The sequence below is a fragment of the Protopterus annectens genome, chromosome 11.part0 (genome assembly GCF_019279795.1).
Source record: "Protopterus annectens isolate FY-2018-M chromosome 11.part0, PAN1.0, whole genome shotgun sequence".
Taxonomy (NCBI): Eukaryota; Metazoa; Chordata; order Ceratodontiformes; family Protopteridae; genus Protopterus; species Protopterus annectens.
In genome coordinates, this window is record NC_056745.1 from 1,106,213,894 (window position 1) to 1,106,234,210 (window position 20,317).

The 20,317-nt window shown below is 38.4% G+C and overlaps 1 protein-coding gene across 7 annotated transcripts in view; it reads right to left on the reverse strand.

Annotated features, from left to right (window-relative positions):
- LOC122815712 (troponin T, slow skeletal muscle-like) overlaps positions 1–20,317 on the reverse strand; it is a 361,457-nt gene that overhangs the window by 166,540 nt on the left and 174,600 nt on the right. For all 7 annotated transcript variants that reach the window (XM_044088451.1, XM_044088450.1, XM_044088449.1 and 4 more), the window contains 2 exons: positions 4,135–4,156; positions 1,157–1,217 (listed from right to left, as the gene is read on the reverse strand). In XM_044088451.1, the coding sequence (XP_043944386.1) occupies positions 1,157–1,217; positions 4,135–4,156 (83 nt within the window). The remainder of the gene's footprint in view (positions 1–1,156; positions 1,218–4,134; positions 4,157–20,317) is intronic.

Below are 20,317 nucleotides of genomic sequence, written 5' to 3' on the forward strand. Positions count from 1 at the left end.
GCATTCGACAGTTATTTTTTACTTGTGCATTTTTTATATGTTTTATATATGTATTTGAGATAGTTATTACCATTTATTTATTTTTATATGCTCTATGAATATGAATGTATATGGAGCGTATGTGTATGTCAACATCATGGATGTATTTTTTATGGGACATGTAGGAATGTTTTTATAGGGTAGTGTGTAGATATGAAAGGACTGATTTGCTTTTCATGTCATGGTTTTTATTTATTACTGTGTGGCTTTAAATCTGTTCAAAGGAGGATGATTTGCATAATTAATTGTATAATTGATTGTAGCACTAAGTATAAATCCTGTAGAGCAGTATTCCTATGATGTCTGATGAAGTGGCCTGGGCCACGAAAACACTCACATGGTACCTGACTGTTATTTTATTAAACTGTTTAATTACCTACTTTTTAACTTAGATTTGTTGCTGGAGGAACCGTTTGCTAGCACCATCTGCATTTTGACTGTTGTATTTTGTGTTTCTTTACCACATGGTTACTAAAAATAAAATAAATAGAAATATGGTAATCCTTCCTACAAAAACTTAATGTATTCATTATCTTATGTAAATAACTAATTTATTTTTTTTTCATATACCTACTTTATCCTACTTATGATCCTGAGTGAGTCATAATCTATCCCATGGGCCTAAGGGAGAGATCTAATCCTGGATACAGAACGCATCTCTTTTCAAGTGTGATCCAAGAGTACCATGCAGATAAGTAACTTACTCAGACTCACTCAGAAGACAAAGTGAAATTGTTGAATCAAACTCTGCATCTTGAGTGAAGGAAGAAGCTGTTTAACAGCTCACAGCCTGCACTAACTGCCTTACTAATGTGAGAAGATATGCAAAACTTGATTTCAGAGTAAAATATGCTGCTAGAGATTCCTGAGACTGCTCATTTTTTACTCAATAGTATTTTCTAGAAACTGGATTTTCTTAAGTATGATTGAGTAACTAACATTTAACAGAACAGTTAATCATCCTTTGAGGACAATAATAAATTATTTCCAGCTCTAAACCACATTTTAGCAATTTTCTATGAGTAAGATACAGAAAAACATTGTAATATACAGAGAGATTGGGAACACAGTCTTATTGGGGAGTCATACACAGAGCAAATTTAACACTGATACTTACATCAAAATCAACCCTTTCTCCTTCTGGCATCTTGGGGACATTGATGTTTGGAAGAAACGCCCTAGGGAAAAAAAAGGCAGCAGAAGGTTAAATATTAAAAGGCAACCAACGATATTCCCAACAGTTAGAAAAGCAGTTATCACACAGAATTCAAAAAGTTGAGAAGAATGAAAAAAGTATGTTTATAGATATGTGTTTGTAAACCTACTTCTTGCTGCAGCCCAAAATAATGAGTCTCAGAACACCAAAGCAGGAAGGTCACAATGTCAAGTTGCGGTTTTTCTACATTGGTGTTGCCTAGGTTATACAGTGACTAAAATGTGGAGTCACAAAAGAGGTAGAAGGGTGATTTTTACTTTTGTTTTTCACCTCCATCCTCTTCTCCAAGTTTGTGTGACCTTAGACTATGTAGATCTCTCTCTCTCTCTCTCTATATATATATATATATATATATATATATATATATATATGGGTATGTGTGTGTGTGTGTGTGTGTGTGTGTGTGTGTGTGTGTGTGTGTGTGTCTACTGAAACTGAATGACAAATTCGACAACAAAACACTAACACTGCAGACATTAACATGGAAAATTTAAAATAAAAATATTTACTAAAACATCAATTTTTGCAGGGAGGCAAGCCACCTTCAGGGAAGGAGGATATTTCCCTACCCCGAGAATTCTACAATATCACAATCATCTGTTTGGTTGATCAAATTTTGTCAGCTAAACAGATGTTGACCACAGACAGAGTCAACTAACTTCAGTCGACCCATATATATATATATATATATATATATATATATATATATATATATATATATATATATATATATATATGAGTACACATCATTTCATCTAAAACTCAAGTTATCCAAACACAACTTAGTGAACACAACTTATGTAAACACATTTCATTTAAAGCAGCAAAACTCAAAAAACAAACAAGAAAAAAAACAATGCACCACCAGGTGTGAAGCTCCGCACCCCCTATCCATTAATTCATATATTGCTAGTCTACAGTCACACTACAGTTGAAAAAATGGGGAAAAACACTGTAAATGCACCACCCAGCTTTGATACTAAACCATGATTCACCCATTACACTGAATGCGACAGACCACACAGCAGGTAAGTGTAGAGGAGTTTAACTGAGAGGTAGTGGTGAGGCAGGTGTGAGATTTTATATGTGCGTGGCAGTGTGTGTGTGTGTGTGTGTGTGTGTGTGTGTGTGTATATATATATATATATATATATATATATATATATATATATATATATATACATATACATATATATATGTGTGTGTGTGTGTGTATGTATATATATATATATTTGGTTATGCGGAGCAGATGTATCACCTACGATACCAAACCATGATTCACCCATTACACTGAATGCGACAGACCACACAGCAGGTAAGTGTAGAGGAGTTTAATTGAGAGGTAGTGGTGAGGCGGGTGTGAGATTTTATACGTGCGTGGCAGTGTGTGTGTGTGTGTGTGTGTGTGTGTGTGTGTGTGTGTGTGTGTGTGTGTGTGTGTGTGTGTGTGTATGTGTGTGTGAGAGAGACAGTGTATCTGCTTGGGTGGTTCCAATAGGGGGATTAGTTAGGGGACATATAGACAAGGTCTGTATCTGAGTGAGTGTGTCCATCAGTGTGTTTGTTTGATGTATAGTGAGTGTGTGTTTTTGTATGCATGCATAGCTCTCAAGTGTAACTCATTATGAGGAATGTTTCTCATTTTCAATTCTTAAAAGTCCCTGTTCCTCATTGTTCCATATTGAAAGTTCAGTCATACATTCAGTGTTATGAATTTTTAACTGATATCCATGATAAATAATATGGAATCATATTAATTCAGCAAAATAATTTTTTAAAATATAAAGTAACATATTTTAACCATTTTGTAGGCTTCCTATGTTAACTTGTTAGTAAGCCATTATTAAGTGTTCCACATTTTGTCTACTTAACTGGAGTTAAGAAAGGTAGTATTTCAAATGCCAGAAAAGGAAGGTTGAGAGCTGTGTGTGTGTGTGTGTGTGTGTGTGTGTGTGTGTGTGTGTGTGTGTGTGTGTGTGTGTAACCATGCGCATGTGTATGTGTATGCATGTCAGAGAGTGTGTGCATATGTGTATGTGAATGTCTGAGTGTGTGTGTAGGTATGCTTCTATACAACTCCCCTCAGTGTAATGAGCAAAGGCTAGGAGGTAGAAACTACAAACTAGGGGCACTTTTGAAATTGATTTAAAAAGTTAACCATTTTTTAGCAAGAAGCTGTAAATAAACTATAACAATTATGAAACTATAATGTCTGACATTAATGACTGACTGTATAGATCCATGATGAGGGACATGCAAATATGAGGCAAAATCATGTTCATTCTGTAAAATCAGGAGCAGTTGAGAGCTATGACGTCTAGAAGAGTGAATGAGTTGGGTGTTTGTGCCGACTCAATGCATGGGCCTCCAGAGGTGATTACTACATATAAGTACTAAATAGTACTAGCAACAACACCGTGTGATTCAGAGACATGTAAATTACCTGAAAACAAGGCCTTTCCCCATTGTAGGTACTCTATCTCTGAATTACATTTTTTACGATTAAGAAAAACAGCCCTTTTTACACCAGTGCTTCAGACTCACAGTGGGATTTTTTACTAAATCTCAGCCATAATATGTACAATTAAATATGGTAAGATTTTATATTAAAAGTTAAATATTTTCATCATGTAATATGTCTGTAGTGAGTATACTATAACATTTCAATATATGCTTTCTGTAAAAGAAAGAAATGTAATAAAACATCTGAACATTTCTATAAGACTCTGATACATGACATGACAAGGACAGTGAAATGTTGTCATGCTTGGGAGTTTCATAGGTGTGTCCAACTTTGGTAGCTGCATGTTAACGGTTTGATTTCTGTACTGCAACCTTTTAGCTCAAAGCAGGATATTGGAGTAAGAAAAGGCACTTACCGTGGCTTAGGCTTTGCTTCTTCTGTATTCGAGAGAGAAAAAAAGGAAAACATTAACACGCATATGAAACTGACGTCATACGATTCAGTCTAAAAATAAACTGCATTTGTTTTTTTTTTCTTCCCAGTTTTTGCACAGAAAAGGAGGGGTACATGTACTCCATTTTTAGATGCATTACGATCTAGGACAGAATGCAAAATATTTTTTTATTTACCTTAATTAACCCAATATGTCAGCTAAACAGGCTATATGTCAACACTGGCTGTAAGTGTCTTGGCAGGTACTCAAGTAGAAATGGAGCATGGCAATGCAGGAGTAGTAGGTAAATGGCATGTCTGTTCACTATAAGGAGCTACCACTGAACACCGGGTGATTTATTATGCAGTGCTTAGATGTCGAGCGGTTTCTGAACATCACCGCAGAGAACATTTGGGACTTGCACCAAGTAACTCAATATATGACAGACAGGATGCTCCATACTGCCCCCATTAACTCACTAACAGCCCTTTACAATATAAGCATCAGTAGCAGATGGAAAGTCACCCAGGCTGTATTCACTAGTATACACTTTTCTGACTTGGAAGAGGGAGGCAACCCAAATACTGTTATACCAGCAGGACAAGGGTCTCCCTAATGAGATGTACAGTATACTGGTTTCATCTACAGCCTGCAGGACTTTGAGCAGTCATCATTCGATATAACCCATCTGGAATTCCCTTGGACTGTGCTGAAGGGATGCATATTCCACCTAGGTCACATTGTTTGGGGCAGGATACAAAAGTCATATCCCCAGAAGCAAAATGGTTTCAACCTGCTGTCTATAATGGCTTGAATACATTGTCCATCATGGCAAATCTGACATCAGAAAATGTGCCAGTGGACATATCAGACTTGTCAACCAATCAGTCTATGTGTATGGCTGTACGTGCCAGTACCTTCAAAATGGGTACAAGCAATCCTGTCTATCTAACTTCTGTTACATGGTTAAACTGGCATATGCCAGGCTACCATTCACTTTGAACAGAAGGAGGAATGGTGAAAAACAACTGAAAAAGCATATATAAAATGAATCACTGAATAAATAAGTAAGTAAATAAATAGTGAAATTCCCTCAGTCTGAGCAGAACATCTCTGACCTGCCACAGCCTGTTCTCCAGTGTGGCTTTCCTGTGTCTCTCATTTCCAAGTGCAAGAAAGCAATGCATGACAGGGAACAAGTAACAATGAACAGTAAGGGGCAGAAGAGCATGCAGACCTAACTTCCCCTACTTGCCCATGCCTGGAGATGACGCTGCTAGCACTGTGTCCTATTCAATGACCTGAGCTAAGCCCACAGTAGTCAGTGATAGTGGCTCTTGTCTATTCAGTCTCTATCCTACCTCACATACAGGTCTCAACAGAGTTCTTCCAGTCAAAAAAAATACAAATGCAGTGGCAAAACTATGCCAACTATCAGAAAATTAAAATATAGTGCAGAGTGTTATAACTGCAGCTTTTCATTTTGGTGGTAGACTTTGTCGGGTGAATTGCTTCTGCCTAAAGAGTTAAAAGATAAGAAGAGGTTAGCAGCACTGCATAAATAATTGAATTTTCCTTCATGCTGGTCAAACTTCTAAGACAGTCCTTTGTTTCCTTCCAAGACCAGCTGGTCGGACACCACTACCACCTTGTTTAGGTATCATAGGAACCACACCAAAATAAGCCATTCCCCATGAGAAATGAAACTAGTGGAGGCTTCCAGAACTATAACATCCCGGGAGAGTTCTTGTTAAGTATCATTTGTTTAAAGGTTTATTATATCCTGAAAAAAGATACTCTCTGTCACTTTTCCTGTAATGATCTAAAGGACCAATGAACTGAACATGAAGGACACCTCCTTTACCTCTTTTGTGTTTTTTCTTTTACCACAGAGAGGATAGATTATAGAATGCACTACCAGTGAATATATGAAGAGCAGAAGAGTTTAGTTACAGTGAAATGACTGATAGAAAGTTGGTTTAAAGGAAATATGTATAGTTTGGATTTTAACAGTTGCAGTTTCTTAAACAGCCAATGACATTGTCACTGCATTTGTCTTAACACAGAACACTGAGCAATGAACACTGAATACATACTTTCTCGAAGACCATTTTAAATCAAGTCCTATGTCACATCCTAATAACAATCCTGTACAGTAAATGGATTTCATTAAATTATTAGTTATTGTGTTTTTATGAATTTTTATACATAATGTGGCTGAAGTTTACATATTATGTAGTTTAATTCAAAACATTTTTCTCTAGGACTAGAGTAATGCAGTCTCAGCTGCACATGAATAGATTATCCCTCCTACAACTTACTTTATTTAGCTTTTTTCATAATGTGACTAGACAGAAAACTCTGTCCTCATTGCTTGTTGGTCATCAGCACCCCTTCCCAGTCAATCACCCATTTGTTCCCCATCATTGAGGCAAGTGTTGACTGGGAGGGGCCATCATTCAGACAGCCATCAAGAGCAGTTTGTGAGTTTTGCCCTGTCCTCACTCACATTAAATAAAGTACCACAGAAGGTATATGCAGTGGGCTGACTGCAAAGGAATCCCCGCAATTCTGCAAATAGTGCTTTCTTCTAGCAGCTCTGCAACTCCCCTTCTCCCTGAAAAATACAAGTTGATTTCCCCAGACTCCACCACAGAAACTACATGTACCCCGTATGGTCCCAAGTGCACACAACCCTCCCCAGTCCCAAGAAGAGGAAAGCAGGCCACACCCCTTCATTACTCCCCATTATACCATGACCCCCCATTAATATTCCAAAACGTGCATGCTGATTGGTCAGCGTGCACGTTGTAAATCGACTTATACTAATGGAAAAAGATCCGGTCGCCCGGACTTTTTCTATTAGTATAAGTCTTTTTTAAAACACTGTCTCGCTATGTTAAAGGAGTTTAACATAGCGAGACAGGTTTAAAAAAAGCAACAAAGATCTCTGTTGCTTTTTTTAAAGCTGTCTCGCTATGTTAATATCCTTTAACATAGCGAGACAGTATGTAAAAAGCAACGGAGATCTTGCTTTCTTTGTTGCTTTTTTTTTTAAACCTGTCTCGCTATGTTAAATGGGTTTAACATAGCGAGGCAGCTTTAAAATAAGCAACAGAGATCTCCGTTACTTATTTTAAAGCTGTCTCGCTATGGTAAACCCATTTAACATAGCAAAACAGTTTGTAAAAAGCAACGGAGATCTTGCTTTCTCCGTTGCTTTTTTTTTAAAGCTGTCTCGCTATGTTAAACCCATTTAACATAGCGAAACAGTAAAAAGCAACAGAGATCTTGCTTTCTCCGTTGCTTTTGCCCACAGCTCTGATGTACTGCGTAGGCATACACATGTGCAGTGCATCAGAACTGCAGCAGAATACCAGACAGTCTGCTGCGGAAGGGCAGCAAGGAGGCATTATACAATGCCATTATTTAAGAAAAGTAATTATTTTTTTTCTTAAATAATGTCATTGTATAATAGCAATAACCCACTTCTGGGTGTGGGTAATGCTGGATTTACCCACGGTTGGCTTTGTTTGGCCACTCGGGCTTCACCCTCGTGACCAAACCATGCCAACCGTGGGTAAATCCAGCATTACCCACACCCAGGCATGGGTTATTGCTATATTCATGCCTGGCTGCTCCAGAATTGTGGTGGCTAATTAAACCCGAATTACCAGGGTCAGAGTCAGATCTCAATCCCTCTGCTCCATGGATCCTAGCCTATGTCCACAAAACTGAACATATTTTTATATATTTTATATTATGTTAATTTTCTATCCAGAATATTAAAACATAGCACTGAAAATTACTTTGGAATTGTCAGTTTATTTCTTGTTCTTCCATCTGATCCCAAGTAAGCACATTCACTTCTACTATGGAAGCCATCACACTACAGATTTAATGAAAATGACACACTAGGTTTAAATAGATTTTCCAGTCCATATTTTTTGTGATAGGGAAATGTTATAAAGAAACAATATTCCAATCGGCACTGAAAACCTTATAACATTCTTTGCAGTGGAAGTGGTTTCTGAAAATTAAAGAAGACCACCAGCCAATGGCCCTTCAGACTTGGATACATGCTGCCCAAAGAGAAGGTAGGGCTGACTAGTCAAATATTGCTCCACTGGGGACGTGATAAACAGAGAGAGGGAATAAAGAGAAAGAGAGAGAGATAGTCATTGAATTTAAGAATTTACAGAATTTAATCCTGGAAAGCCAAAATAAGCAGGTATGCTACCCAATTCAAAACAGGACTAGTTGATCAAACTAAAATGGAGTTGCACTTTTGCCCCAACCCAGTGAGGAATCATCAGACTTGATAAGTTGGTCATTTCATAAAAACAGCAATAGTGCTATCAGCAAAATGTGTCCACTGACCACATACTCCGATTAAAACCAGCAAGAAAAATGATGATAACATCTTCTACTGCCAAATAATCAAATTAAGCATTGGAAAGGCTTAATCATGATCTAGAAACAGGGCTCTATAAAACAGGTTCCAAGCAGGGTGCTAAAACTTTTTTTAGCATATGAGAGAGGAGTTAGATGAGATGCTGAATGTGGAAAAATCCAAGAACCTAACAGTCTCTGGTCCTTGTCTTTTAGTGTTAGTCTTTAAAAAGGATGGCAGCCTCACGCAGTGATAGAATTCCAAAAGCTGTGGATCCCTGAAAAACAGATACTATCCTCATGTCTAACACATGTGAGCTTCTGAGTCTGCAGCAATTAGGAGTGGTCAAAATACCTGAGAACTACTTCTCTATCAAAGGTCACTGGCACATAAAACTGGCAGAAGAGGAAAAAGGAAAGTCTGCCATGGTTACATAATTTAAACTGTATGGGATCATTACAATGTCCTCCTGAATAAAAAAAAAATGCTGCAGCAATCTTCTGTGCATTAACTGATAACATCATGAGAGGGCCAAGAGACATGGATGATATTGCCAGATGTGGCAGGACTAAATCCAGCAAGCTAAGAAGGTGGTAGACAGACCCAGAAAGACAAATACAAGAGCCAATGCTAAGTCCTGAGAGAGAATGACAACAGACTTTTATTCTGGGAACAGGGTAGATAATAGAAGACAGAACCTGTGCAGGAAGAAACCATCCAGGTATGTTCCGCTCCTAAAACCAAATGGCAGGTGGCTGTGTATCTGAGAAATAAGCATATTACAGCAACTTTATATTTACTTATTCAGATATTTTATTAAGGAGAGTGTTCAGGTGGCTTCAGGCCCAGTGGACCAATTGCACTGTCAAGTCCTGATTACAATAAATAATTTAGAGCACAGGTAGATGCTTAAGACTGTTGTCAAGAGGTTATACTCAGACATTTGCCTCCACAAGGAGCAAAACTTCACTTGCTGTATCTTAGTACAAAGTTGATGAGAAGGAGAAACACATAGCAGTTTTGGCTTAGGAATGCCTGGCCATAATAAGGGAATTTCCAAAAGCTGCAAGTTTATCTATATGGCCAGAAATTTACTGTGGTTATTGATTATATTTATTTATCCTTTGTTGACCAGGTTAGCCCTGGTAGGCTAGCAGCCTCTTTTCAGGGGAGACCTGATGTGGTATTTTTACTACTAGGTTAAATCTGAGCAGGCCATCGAGGAACTTCCTCTATTCTTTCCAATAGGTTTTACATCTACTTGAGCTACTCCTACTCTTTTCAATAGGTGTTGTGGGATCTTTTACATCCACTTGATCTACCACCAACCCAGGCAGATATGGTCTTAAGTTTAATGCCTCATCCAAAGGATGACACCCTTAAGAGTATAGCACCCCCTATGCAATGTCAGCAATCAATCTCCTTGTTGCAGGAATAGAACCCACAGCCTTCTGCACCAAAGGAAAGAATATACCGTTTGCTCCACTGGCACTGAATAAAACATAGCCCCTTATTTTGTGGTGAAGCTTAAGACTGTAGTCTTCTAGCATGACAATCAGTTACTGAAGATGACCACTTCTTCCCAGCATTCATGTATTTCTGGGAGAAAACACTAGACTGGATGTTGGTGGACTGCAACCTCAGCAGACAGTCACTGTGACTGACAGCAGAAAATCTTGCTTTGTCTATATACTAACAGAAGTGGTATAAATACCAGAAGCATAAGTGCAATGAAAACGTACTGCATCTGCTACATAATTAGCATACAAATACACTGAATTTATGACTGTATTTTTAAACATTTTCTCCGCTTTAGCAAATACATCAGTGTAAAAATTAATGTAAAAGGGTATTAGTATTCTATGGAATAGGGAAAGAGAAGGATTAACACAACTGCGCAAAAATTATTTGCATTTCTGGCAACTGTACTATAAAGATAAGGAACAAAATGTTTATTTAGTCAAAGATTAGGTGGTCTAATGTGCCAGCTTCCATCCCATATGGTGTGTGAGTCATGCAAAATAAGTTGATTTCTAAGAGAATGAAAACCAGTGCAGGTTGGCATAACCATTACACCACTGGCTAGTTCTAAACTTCATTTCTATAAATGGTTATTTGGCACACATTCTGGGCCCCCATACTCTTTTCTTGAATATTAGAAAAGGATCAATGATTTTTATAGTCTGGATATAGTAATTAAATAAACATAGATTTGGAAAATAAAAATGTAAGTGGCTAGCCTGAGTTACAGCCAGGGAACCAGTTAAGAATAAATGGAATTCACTGGAACTATGCATAATATATTTTCAAAGACCTTCGTACATAAGGTACCACATGAAAATGTGCACGTGTGTATGTGTGTGCATGTGTGCGTGTGTGTGTGTGTGTGTGTGTGTGTGTGTGTGTGTGTGTGTATTTGACTTGAATGTTACCTTATGTTATAATAACTTCTCTCTTTTCATGTATAAAAACATAACTCAAAACTTAGTAATGTTATAGTTACTCAACTTTCAGAGACAGTCAGCAGTTAAGAGTTCAAGATACAATCATCATTACTAGAATCAGAAACATTTATTACCCTTCAATGCACTCATCTGTGTCCACTATCAGCTGTTCAGAAGGAAAGTTCTTTAAGTGCTGTAGTCCTATAGTGTACATAAAACCAATAACCATTACCAGACTACAGACTGTCAGACCAAAAACTAAATTAGTCTAATCTCCATGTTATTCCTTGAAAATGAGCATTTCAGTTCTCAGACAGACTTTCCCAGTAAACAAAAGCATTGTTCTTCTTTCCAAAAGTATATGGGAATGTCATTGAAGAAGCAACTGACATCTGATACAGAATAATCAGAACTGGAAACGTGCTGCCACTGGCTTGTCAGTTATTTTTGCATGCAGATGTGCAGTTGGTTTAACCAGGTCTATATAATTTAATGGAAACTCACTTTGTCAAACCTCCCTTCATTGAACAACTTTTAAATGAACTCTCAAATCAGTGAACAGACTTTTCATTGAACTGTTTCCCAGGGTAAACCAATGGTAGGCCACCTTAGCGAATGTGGAAAAAAAAATTGTAAAACCTATCAAGGTGGGGGGCAAACTCCCATCCTCCAACTAAATATATAAATATGCCAACTCCGAGACCACACTACAGTGAGACCAGGGCAAATTCCACATGGTAGCCAACCACTGGTTAGCCCTGGGAAAATCTTTGATGAAAAGTCTGTTTGCTGATTTGAGAGTTTGATTAAAAGGTGTCGACGAAAAGACGTTCGCCAAAGTGAGTTTCAATTAAATGATATAGATACAGTTCAACCAGCGCCCTGTGCCAGTACAATGAACTAGTGCCCCACCCCTTCAGTTCTTGTGAAGAGCAAATAAAAAGCACCTCACTCTTCACTTTAATAAGCCAAAAGCTACATTGCATGTAATCAGCTTATTACAGTTAGATCTACGAGCCCTGACCCAACTCTCCTTCAACACATTTGAAAAATAATAATAATTATTATTTCTAATAGACTGTAGCAAACTGTTTGCTACAGCTTCTACCTTGCCTGCATGGAGCGCTGCAGCATTCATGTTTTAGTCTTACAAAAAAAAATCTTTTTAAACTCTAGCAAACTGCTTTCTACAAATGTACTAAACAGTTGCTACAGTTTATACCCTGCCTGCATACAGCCCTACAGTGCTCACATTTTAGTAAAAAAAAAAAAAAAAAAAAAAAGACTTTTTTTTTTTTTTTTTACTTTCAAAGCATTAGCAAGCAGTTCCAACAGTTTAGACCACACACTAAGCACTACACTGCTCAGGTTTGAACACAAATGCAATACAGACTTTTAAAAATCAGTATTGCATTAAATTCCATGCAGCTGTGTGGCTGTGGGCATCCATCTTAGTTTTGCCTGTCTACTTTATAACCTATTTCTGGAAATTGCTACATTTGACTAGATAAACCACATTTTTAGAAGTGTATGTGAAGGAACCCTGTGCACTGAAACTTCTGTGAAGTTAGATTGGAAAGCAATACAAATCATCTGTCATGTTTTCCACCTTGGATGACTGCATGGTTTTGTGCCATTTTGGACTCTGTTCTGTTTTGTGTGTTTCTCATAAGAATTGTTTATTATTATTTATTTATTTACATTTGTTGACCGGGAGAGTCCGACTGGACACAGGTCCATTTCAGCGGAGGCCCGGGGAGAAAAGCTCCACATTAAGTATTATTTGCATTATACAGTTAAAAAACATAGCATTTAGATATAGACATTAGTCCAGTTAAGGTGGCAAAGAAGAATCTTTAGATTTGCTAGTTGTTTAAATGACAGTAGTGGGGGTTCTTTAAAATGTTTCTAAGCTTGTCATCTTCACTAAACATTAGTTAGAGGGTCCTTATGATTTTTTTAGAGTTCTGGATGATATGTTGTCACTAGGGAATCAAAGTCACAAAAAAAAAAAAAAATGAGACGCACAGATACCCGTCAGATCCCCCCCAAGGAGGCTCCTGACTCCCAAGGATAGGGGAGTTTGTATAAAGAACTGACTCCTGAAGGGGTTTAGAGAAATAATTAATAGACACTTCCTGCCATACCTCCTGATATTCATTTCTCAAACCATAGCACCATGATGCATACAAAATAGGTGGCTTATGCAAACCTTCTACTGGCCATGTACTGGAAATGGCATGAGAGGATACTGCAATATGTATGTGTAACAAAAAGGGAAGCATAGCTAGAAACAAAGTTAAAGCTGCTTTGGTGACTTTGGTAATGAAGAAAAATCCCAAAGGGCAGCCATGGACATTGTGGGCATTATTACACCTGGATTACCACAGATAGGAGGTATGTTTGGAGGTGGCAGATTATGTTACTAGGCACACTGGGGTGGCGATAAATAATGATACAATATTCTTCAGAAGAGTGGAATTTCTCCAGTAAATACTGATATACACAGATGATAACTTTATGTCAGGCATGGTGAGATTTATGGAAGCAAAGTGGAGCAAAGCAGTTAAAAATACTGCTTCTCATCCAGAAACAAATCATTTAATGGAAAGGTTTAACTCTGGTCTTAAGACTAAGCTGAAAGCATTTACAGACAATTTTAAGCAGAGCGAGACAAGTATCCTCCATCACTTTTTTCTTTTTTGCATGCAGGGAAGTTACCCAAGAGAATTTTTTTCACAATTTGACCTACTTTATGCTCACATACAGGGGCCCTCTTAACTTAATTTGTGATGACTGGATGGGTAACTGTCAGTCATTTTTAGAGTATGTCCTAAATTTCTGAACCAGGCATAGGCAGCTCATAGGATTGGCACAAGTATTAGTTATCACAAGTACTACAGCAGCATAAGGTCACTGGTATGACCATGAGAATATATAGACTGAGAAATGGTAATGGTGCTTATTCATGTTCAGTAACATAAGCTGCACGCAACATGGGAAGGTTCTATCACTAGTATGGCAAAGGTTACCAGTGTTAATTGCATTGTGGTAAGCAGACAGAAACATAAACTGTACCATGTTAACTTGAAGAGGCCCTATCATGGCACAGATACAATGGTGCTCAAAACTGTATTTGGTTATGGAGGAATCAGAGGAGAATCTGGTGGTATACCTTCTCAGTGAAACACCTGCTGATACCTCAGTGGATGGGTAGTCCTGTCATTGAAGCTGTCTCCAACCAAGCTTAAGGAAATCCAAGCAGTACTACAGGAGTTTGAGAATATGCTCATGCTAACCAAGGGTATATCCAACAGATACAGCACTATGGAGACATAGAGACCCAAAGGACAGTCAAATGGCAAGAGGTAACTACCAAGGAAAGAGATAGGTAGAAATGGTGAAAATTATCAAAAACACAAATTATGCTTGACAGGGTATCATAGTGCACATAAAAGATCATACCATCAGCTTAAGCCATGTTTCTTGATGGTGTCTCAAGAAAGTTCATTTGAATCTTGAAAAGTTGAAGAAATGTACAGGATTGTATAAAAAACTGCAACTATTTTTGTAGGCATGCACTAAAAGTTGTAAAAATGTGTAAAGCTGTTCAAATATTCTGTATTTTTTTCTTTGTAAATGTATTAGAAGTTTGGAAATAAAACCGATCTCATATATACTCATATATTATCAGTATTTTGTTTTTAATTCAAGTCTCCCACTTCCTGCTAAAGGGTGCATTGCCATAACTGGACTAGTGTTTTCCACAGAGATGTGTGACTTTGCAATAAGGATGCTTATTAGATACGAAAATGTAAATCTTAAAGGAAATGGTAGAGTCTAAAATGTTTTACTGAATGAAGAAAGGGACACATACCTCTCAACCCCTTAGCACAAGAAGTCTGGAAAAAAGCCTAAAATAATGTGGAGACAAAGGCCCACAAATAGGGACATATTTTAAAAATGGCTCTTATAAACTTAGAAAGATGCTAGAATAACAGGATATGTGTTAGCATGCATTTCCTGAAGGATATGATGTCTGAAAGTCAAATATGTCCATTATTTACTGACTTTAACTATCAGTGATTTGCCAGAAAAACATAAATTTTATGAGAAACAGACCAAAATATGAGGCAATAATCTGGAAATTTTGTGAAAATCAGGACAGTTGAGATGTATGGAGGGACACAATGCTGATAAAATAACTGGCAATGATAACTTGTTCCAAGATGTCCCTCCAGAATTCTCCAAATGATGTGATTCTTCCAAGTTTATAGGGCAACTGATAAAAAAATTCAGTCGGTCTTTACTTGCCCTTTAGACAGTATTGTCGACTTTAAAGGCTAGAAAGAGAAAGTCTGCTAAACTGAAGCACAGAGTTCAAAGTTCAAAGATTCTGTCTCGCAGGGTCATGCAACTGTTAAAAGTATTACAGAGAGTTAAAGGGGCACTATCTCATTTCTAAATACAGCTCCTTGCCTCGGACTGAAACACAAATGTTGCCACCCCGTTTAGTTAACTGCCTCCCACTTTGTGACATCACTGGTTATTCCTGCCCACATATTAGTTAACTTCGCATATTTGGTCCCATTCAGGTTTTGGTTCCTGTCTGCAAATTCAAACAATGTAGATCTAGTTGTGACAGAGTGCATCTTGCTTTTATGTCTCAGGCTTTTTTTTTTTAATAATTCTTGGCTATGCCAGATACCTGCACTAATATGACAAGTTACCTAGACTAGACCATGCAAGCATGATACAAAACTCGTTGTTCCATTAACTTTCAAAGTGAATTACCATTGTATACAAGTACAAAAGTGCATACAGAGCATACACTGTAGCCAGTTCACCATGTTTTTTTTTCTAAGCTGTCATTTATAAATGTGTGGAGAAAAACAATGCTGATTTGTGGACAAAACCACTAAACTAGCATGAAATGAACTTCTCTGATTTAAAGATTTGCTGCAATTGTAAGCACTAACGTGTCTAGCAGCTAACGATAGCCAATCCCCAGCATTCTGTGATTTTATACTCTGTGTATAATTACAAGTATACCACTACCACTTCATCCACTCCATTTTAATTTTATTTATTTGTTTATTTTTTTAGGTGTGTGTGTGTGTGTGTGTGTGTGTGTGTGTGTGTGTGTGTGTGTGTGTGAGAGAGAGAGAGAGAGAGAGAGAGAAAGAGAGAGAAAGTGAGATAATAATGTGCAGCAGTTGATCCCGAGGTGAAGTTGAAAGCAGGAAGCACTGTCAGATTCCTGCTTCCCTGTTAAAAAAAGAATGAAAAAAATCTCCATAAATAGGACAAAGGTAAGAAATGTAAGGTGGGATAGGTATTATAAAACATTAAAATTCCAAGATACTCCAAACACCTGTCGTTTGAAATAATGCCGCGATTGCAGTTCCACTTTTAGACCTGTAATTGCAGTAAAAGTTTTACTTTGTTTCATGGTTCCATCTTTTTTTTTTTAAGTGTAGCACAGCTACAATTCAAGGACTTTTACAGAAGTTTCAAGCAGATGATTTTCCACATTTTTGAACTACAAAGGTGATATGATTGAACTTTGCATAGCTGTTATAGGTTAAAAAAAAAACAGTTAACTGACTAAATACAAAATCACCTGTCATTCTTGCCAGGGTTGATACTTTAGAAAACTTTTGCTTTTTATTCATATGTTCATAGGTAGGTACTAGGCTATCAGCCCAAGGGCCAAATCAAGCCTAGCCAACAGTTGTCTTGGCTTTTGCCACCCATGTAGTGTTAAATTCCTGCCCCTCTATCGAGCAGTGCCCCAGACGTGATCCCAGGGGTGAATTTCCTATTACCCATACACTTATCAAGGTTTTTCTTGAAGAGTGCTAATTATGAGCTCTGCTTGATGTAGACGGGAATTTTGTTCCAGAGCATGGGAAGTCTCTGGGACAAGAATCTATCCCTCGAGCATGTCCTATTTATTGTTGTGGTGAGGTTTAGGTCCCTAGAGCATGTAGCTCAGGGAGATTGGGACTTCTTTAAGTGGAGCATGTCCATCAATTCCGGCTTTGACACAGCTTTGTATGTCATACAGAGGTCTCCTTGGAGTAGGCGGTATGCGATCGAGTAGAGTTGTAGTTTCTTGAGCTGGTTGGCGTAGGTCAACTGTTTAAGGCCAGCAATCCTCTTGGTGAGGTACTTTTGGGGCCTCTCCAGCTGTTGTATGTGTCTTGTGAGGTACATCCCAAATGGGGCATTGTCCTCAATGAGGGGTCTGATAAGTGATGAGTAGAGGGGGACAATGACTTCCTTTTTTCTAGATCCGAACCCTTTTGTGATTAGGTGGGCCATGTAGAATGATTTTCTGTCCACTGTGGCAATGTGATTATCAAAGGAGAGTCATCTGTAAACTTGGTTAGCCATAGACCCTCGGTGTTCGCTTGCACTTCGGAGAAGTATATACCGAACAGGAGAGGTCCCAAGATTGAACCCTGGGGCACTCCACTTGTCACTGGTTTGGAGTCAGATCTGCAGTCTGTAACTCCCACCTTGTGGGTTCTGTCCATGAGCCAGTTAGCCACCCATCTCGTGATGTAAGGGTTTATGTTAAGGTTGATGAGTTTATCTATGATTCCTGAATGGGGGATAGTGTCAAAGGCTTTAGCGAGGTCCAGGTAGGCTGTGTGGACCACCTTGTCCTCGTCTATGGCCTTGGTAACTGTTTCAAAGAAGTCTACCAGGTTTAGGAGACATGATCTACCCTTTACAAATCTGAACTGGGTATCATCCAAAGTTTGGAGGTTACCAATGTCTTTGTTTATGAGTTCCATGATGATACGCTCCATGGCCTTGCAGACCAGGCTTGTCAGGCTAATAGGTCGATAGTTCCCTGGGTCTGTGGTGGCTCCTCCTTTGTGGAGTGGGATAAACATTGCTGTGTGCCATTCAGTGGGCACATAGCCTGTGGTGAGGCTGCGGTTGAACATGGAGTTTAGGTGGGGGGCTAGTTCATTTTGGAGTTCATGTAAGACGCAGCCTGGGATGTTGTCCGGTCCCATGGATGCTGTGTTTTTGGCTTTAGAGAGCGCCACTTTTATCTGTGTGTTTGTGATTAACAGGGCTTTACTATCACTGAGTATAGTTATAGGCCTTTTGGGGGATAAGAGGGGAATGACGTTTGCACTGAACCTATATGCCAAGATGTTGGCAATATCAGTTGGCTCTGCATATTTTGCGCTGTTCTGTTGTAGCAGTGCAGATCTGGGTGTTGCCATGGAGATTCTTGACATATCTAAAAGAATGCCTAGTGGTTGTCTTTGGAATCCATGGCAATTTTTCTTTCAAAATTAGTTTTGGAGGATTTTATGAGGGATCTTAGCTTCTTACTGAGGCCCATCAAGGGGTTCCTCCATTCCTGGGTTTTTACTCTCTTTTGCAGCAGTTTCTTCCTTCTGTTGTAGAGTTTATTAATGGCAGGGGACCACCAGATTGGCTTCCTTTTTTTTGGAGGATAGTGTCTTGGTTTTGTTGGGGATAGCACGGCACATGCACTCATGCATGTGCTTATAGAGTGCATTTGTGTAGGATTCAGCAGTCATGACTGTATTGTCCATCTGCAGGGATGTCACGAAGTTAGCCACCTCAGTTTTGAGTAGTTTGAAGTTCGCTTTGAAGACATTTTTTACTATGGTTTCTTTGTGTAGGAGTGGGGTTGGGATGTGGATATCTAGGGTGATTAGTTTTTGGTCTGATCTAACAAGCAGGGAGTTGATCTCGGGCATGGAGCACTGGTCACCCATGTTGGTAATGACCAGGTCCAGAATATTGTTGCCCCTGGTGGGGGTGTTGACAAGTTGATCCAGGGCATTAGAGTTTATACATTCCAGGAATCATTGAGCTAGGGGATTAGTACAAGAGTAGTTTTCATAGTTTATGTTAGAGTAGTTGACATCATCCATTATTATGGTATTTGATTGGACCCTCATTTTTTCCAATGCCTCCAGGAACGTAGAGTGTGGGTCCTGGGTCATGGTGGGGGATCTATAACAAGCTATAATTTGGAATGCATTTTTTCCCAGGGTTAGTTGCACTTGGATGATCTCAGAGGCATTGTGTTATGCAACTAGCCTGGAGGTCCTTGATGAATATGGACACACTTCCACCCTTTGTGTTTCGGTCTGGGTTTTATGGGTTCTGTTGAAACTGGATGGGGGTTTATTCTGGGGAGTAGCATTTGGCACTGCAGGGGAAAGACCAGTTAACAAGTTTGTGGACTTGAATTGCTTATAGTAAATTTAAGTAAGTTTTAAAGTACTTGGACACACACCTGCATTAACACCTACTAATGCTGTATTGCACACACTGTATAGTTTGAAACGTGTTTCAACATTATTTAACAGTATCTAGGTTTACTTTGGTGACTGAATGTATGCCTGCCCTCTTTATGTGTATCTTGTGACTTTCTCATATATAGTATGAGTTTAGGGTTCCTATCAGAAGACAGAAGATGCATTCTGTCAAATGCGTCTTGGTCGAACTGTAAATGCCGAAAACGCAAAATGACAAAGTGGCTTTTAAGTGAATTCTTTGCCAGGGAAAGAAGTCGCTTGGCCCCTTCCATCACTTTGCCGTTTTTGGCACTGTAGTGCGATCTCAGAGTTGGTACAGCCCTCTTAGGTAGTATTGCTTGTACTAGTGTTAAGATGTATTTTTCACAAATCATCTATGGAAAGGATAGTCAGGTCACTTTGAATGAAAAGATTTGTTGGGTAAATACCCACACGGAAAACATGTCATGTTTTAAAAAATGGAAATGTGTAGAGCATAAAAGTCTTGTTTTGGGCACAAGTGATCAGACAGGATGGTGTGCATTTGTCAAGATCAGGGAAGAGAATTTTTGCAACAGATATTTTGCAATATTTGACAAACACTAGGTAGGAATTTTGCCATGTCGAAAATTTAACAGCCCACAGATAGCAACATTTAATGCATCTCTTATGGTTGTTAATGCTAGGAGCATTAATAATAAAGTTGTTTTTTATTTTTTATTTGGAAAATTTGCTATGTTCCTCCAAGATTGATGTTGTTATTGTTTGTGAAACATGGTTAAAGAACAATGACTGGAAACCAGTTCTGTCAGGGTATAAATGTTTTACTCTAGCAGGCATTCTGATAAAAAATCGGGTGGAGGTGTTATAATAGGGATTAAAGATAGCTATGAAACCTGTGATTATTACATGTTCAATGATGACACCAACACTAGTCTGTGTAACTGTGACAATAAAGACAACCCTGGAACATATCGCAATTGTTGGAGTGTACAGACTGCCAAAGTTAAGTGCAGATGACGTAG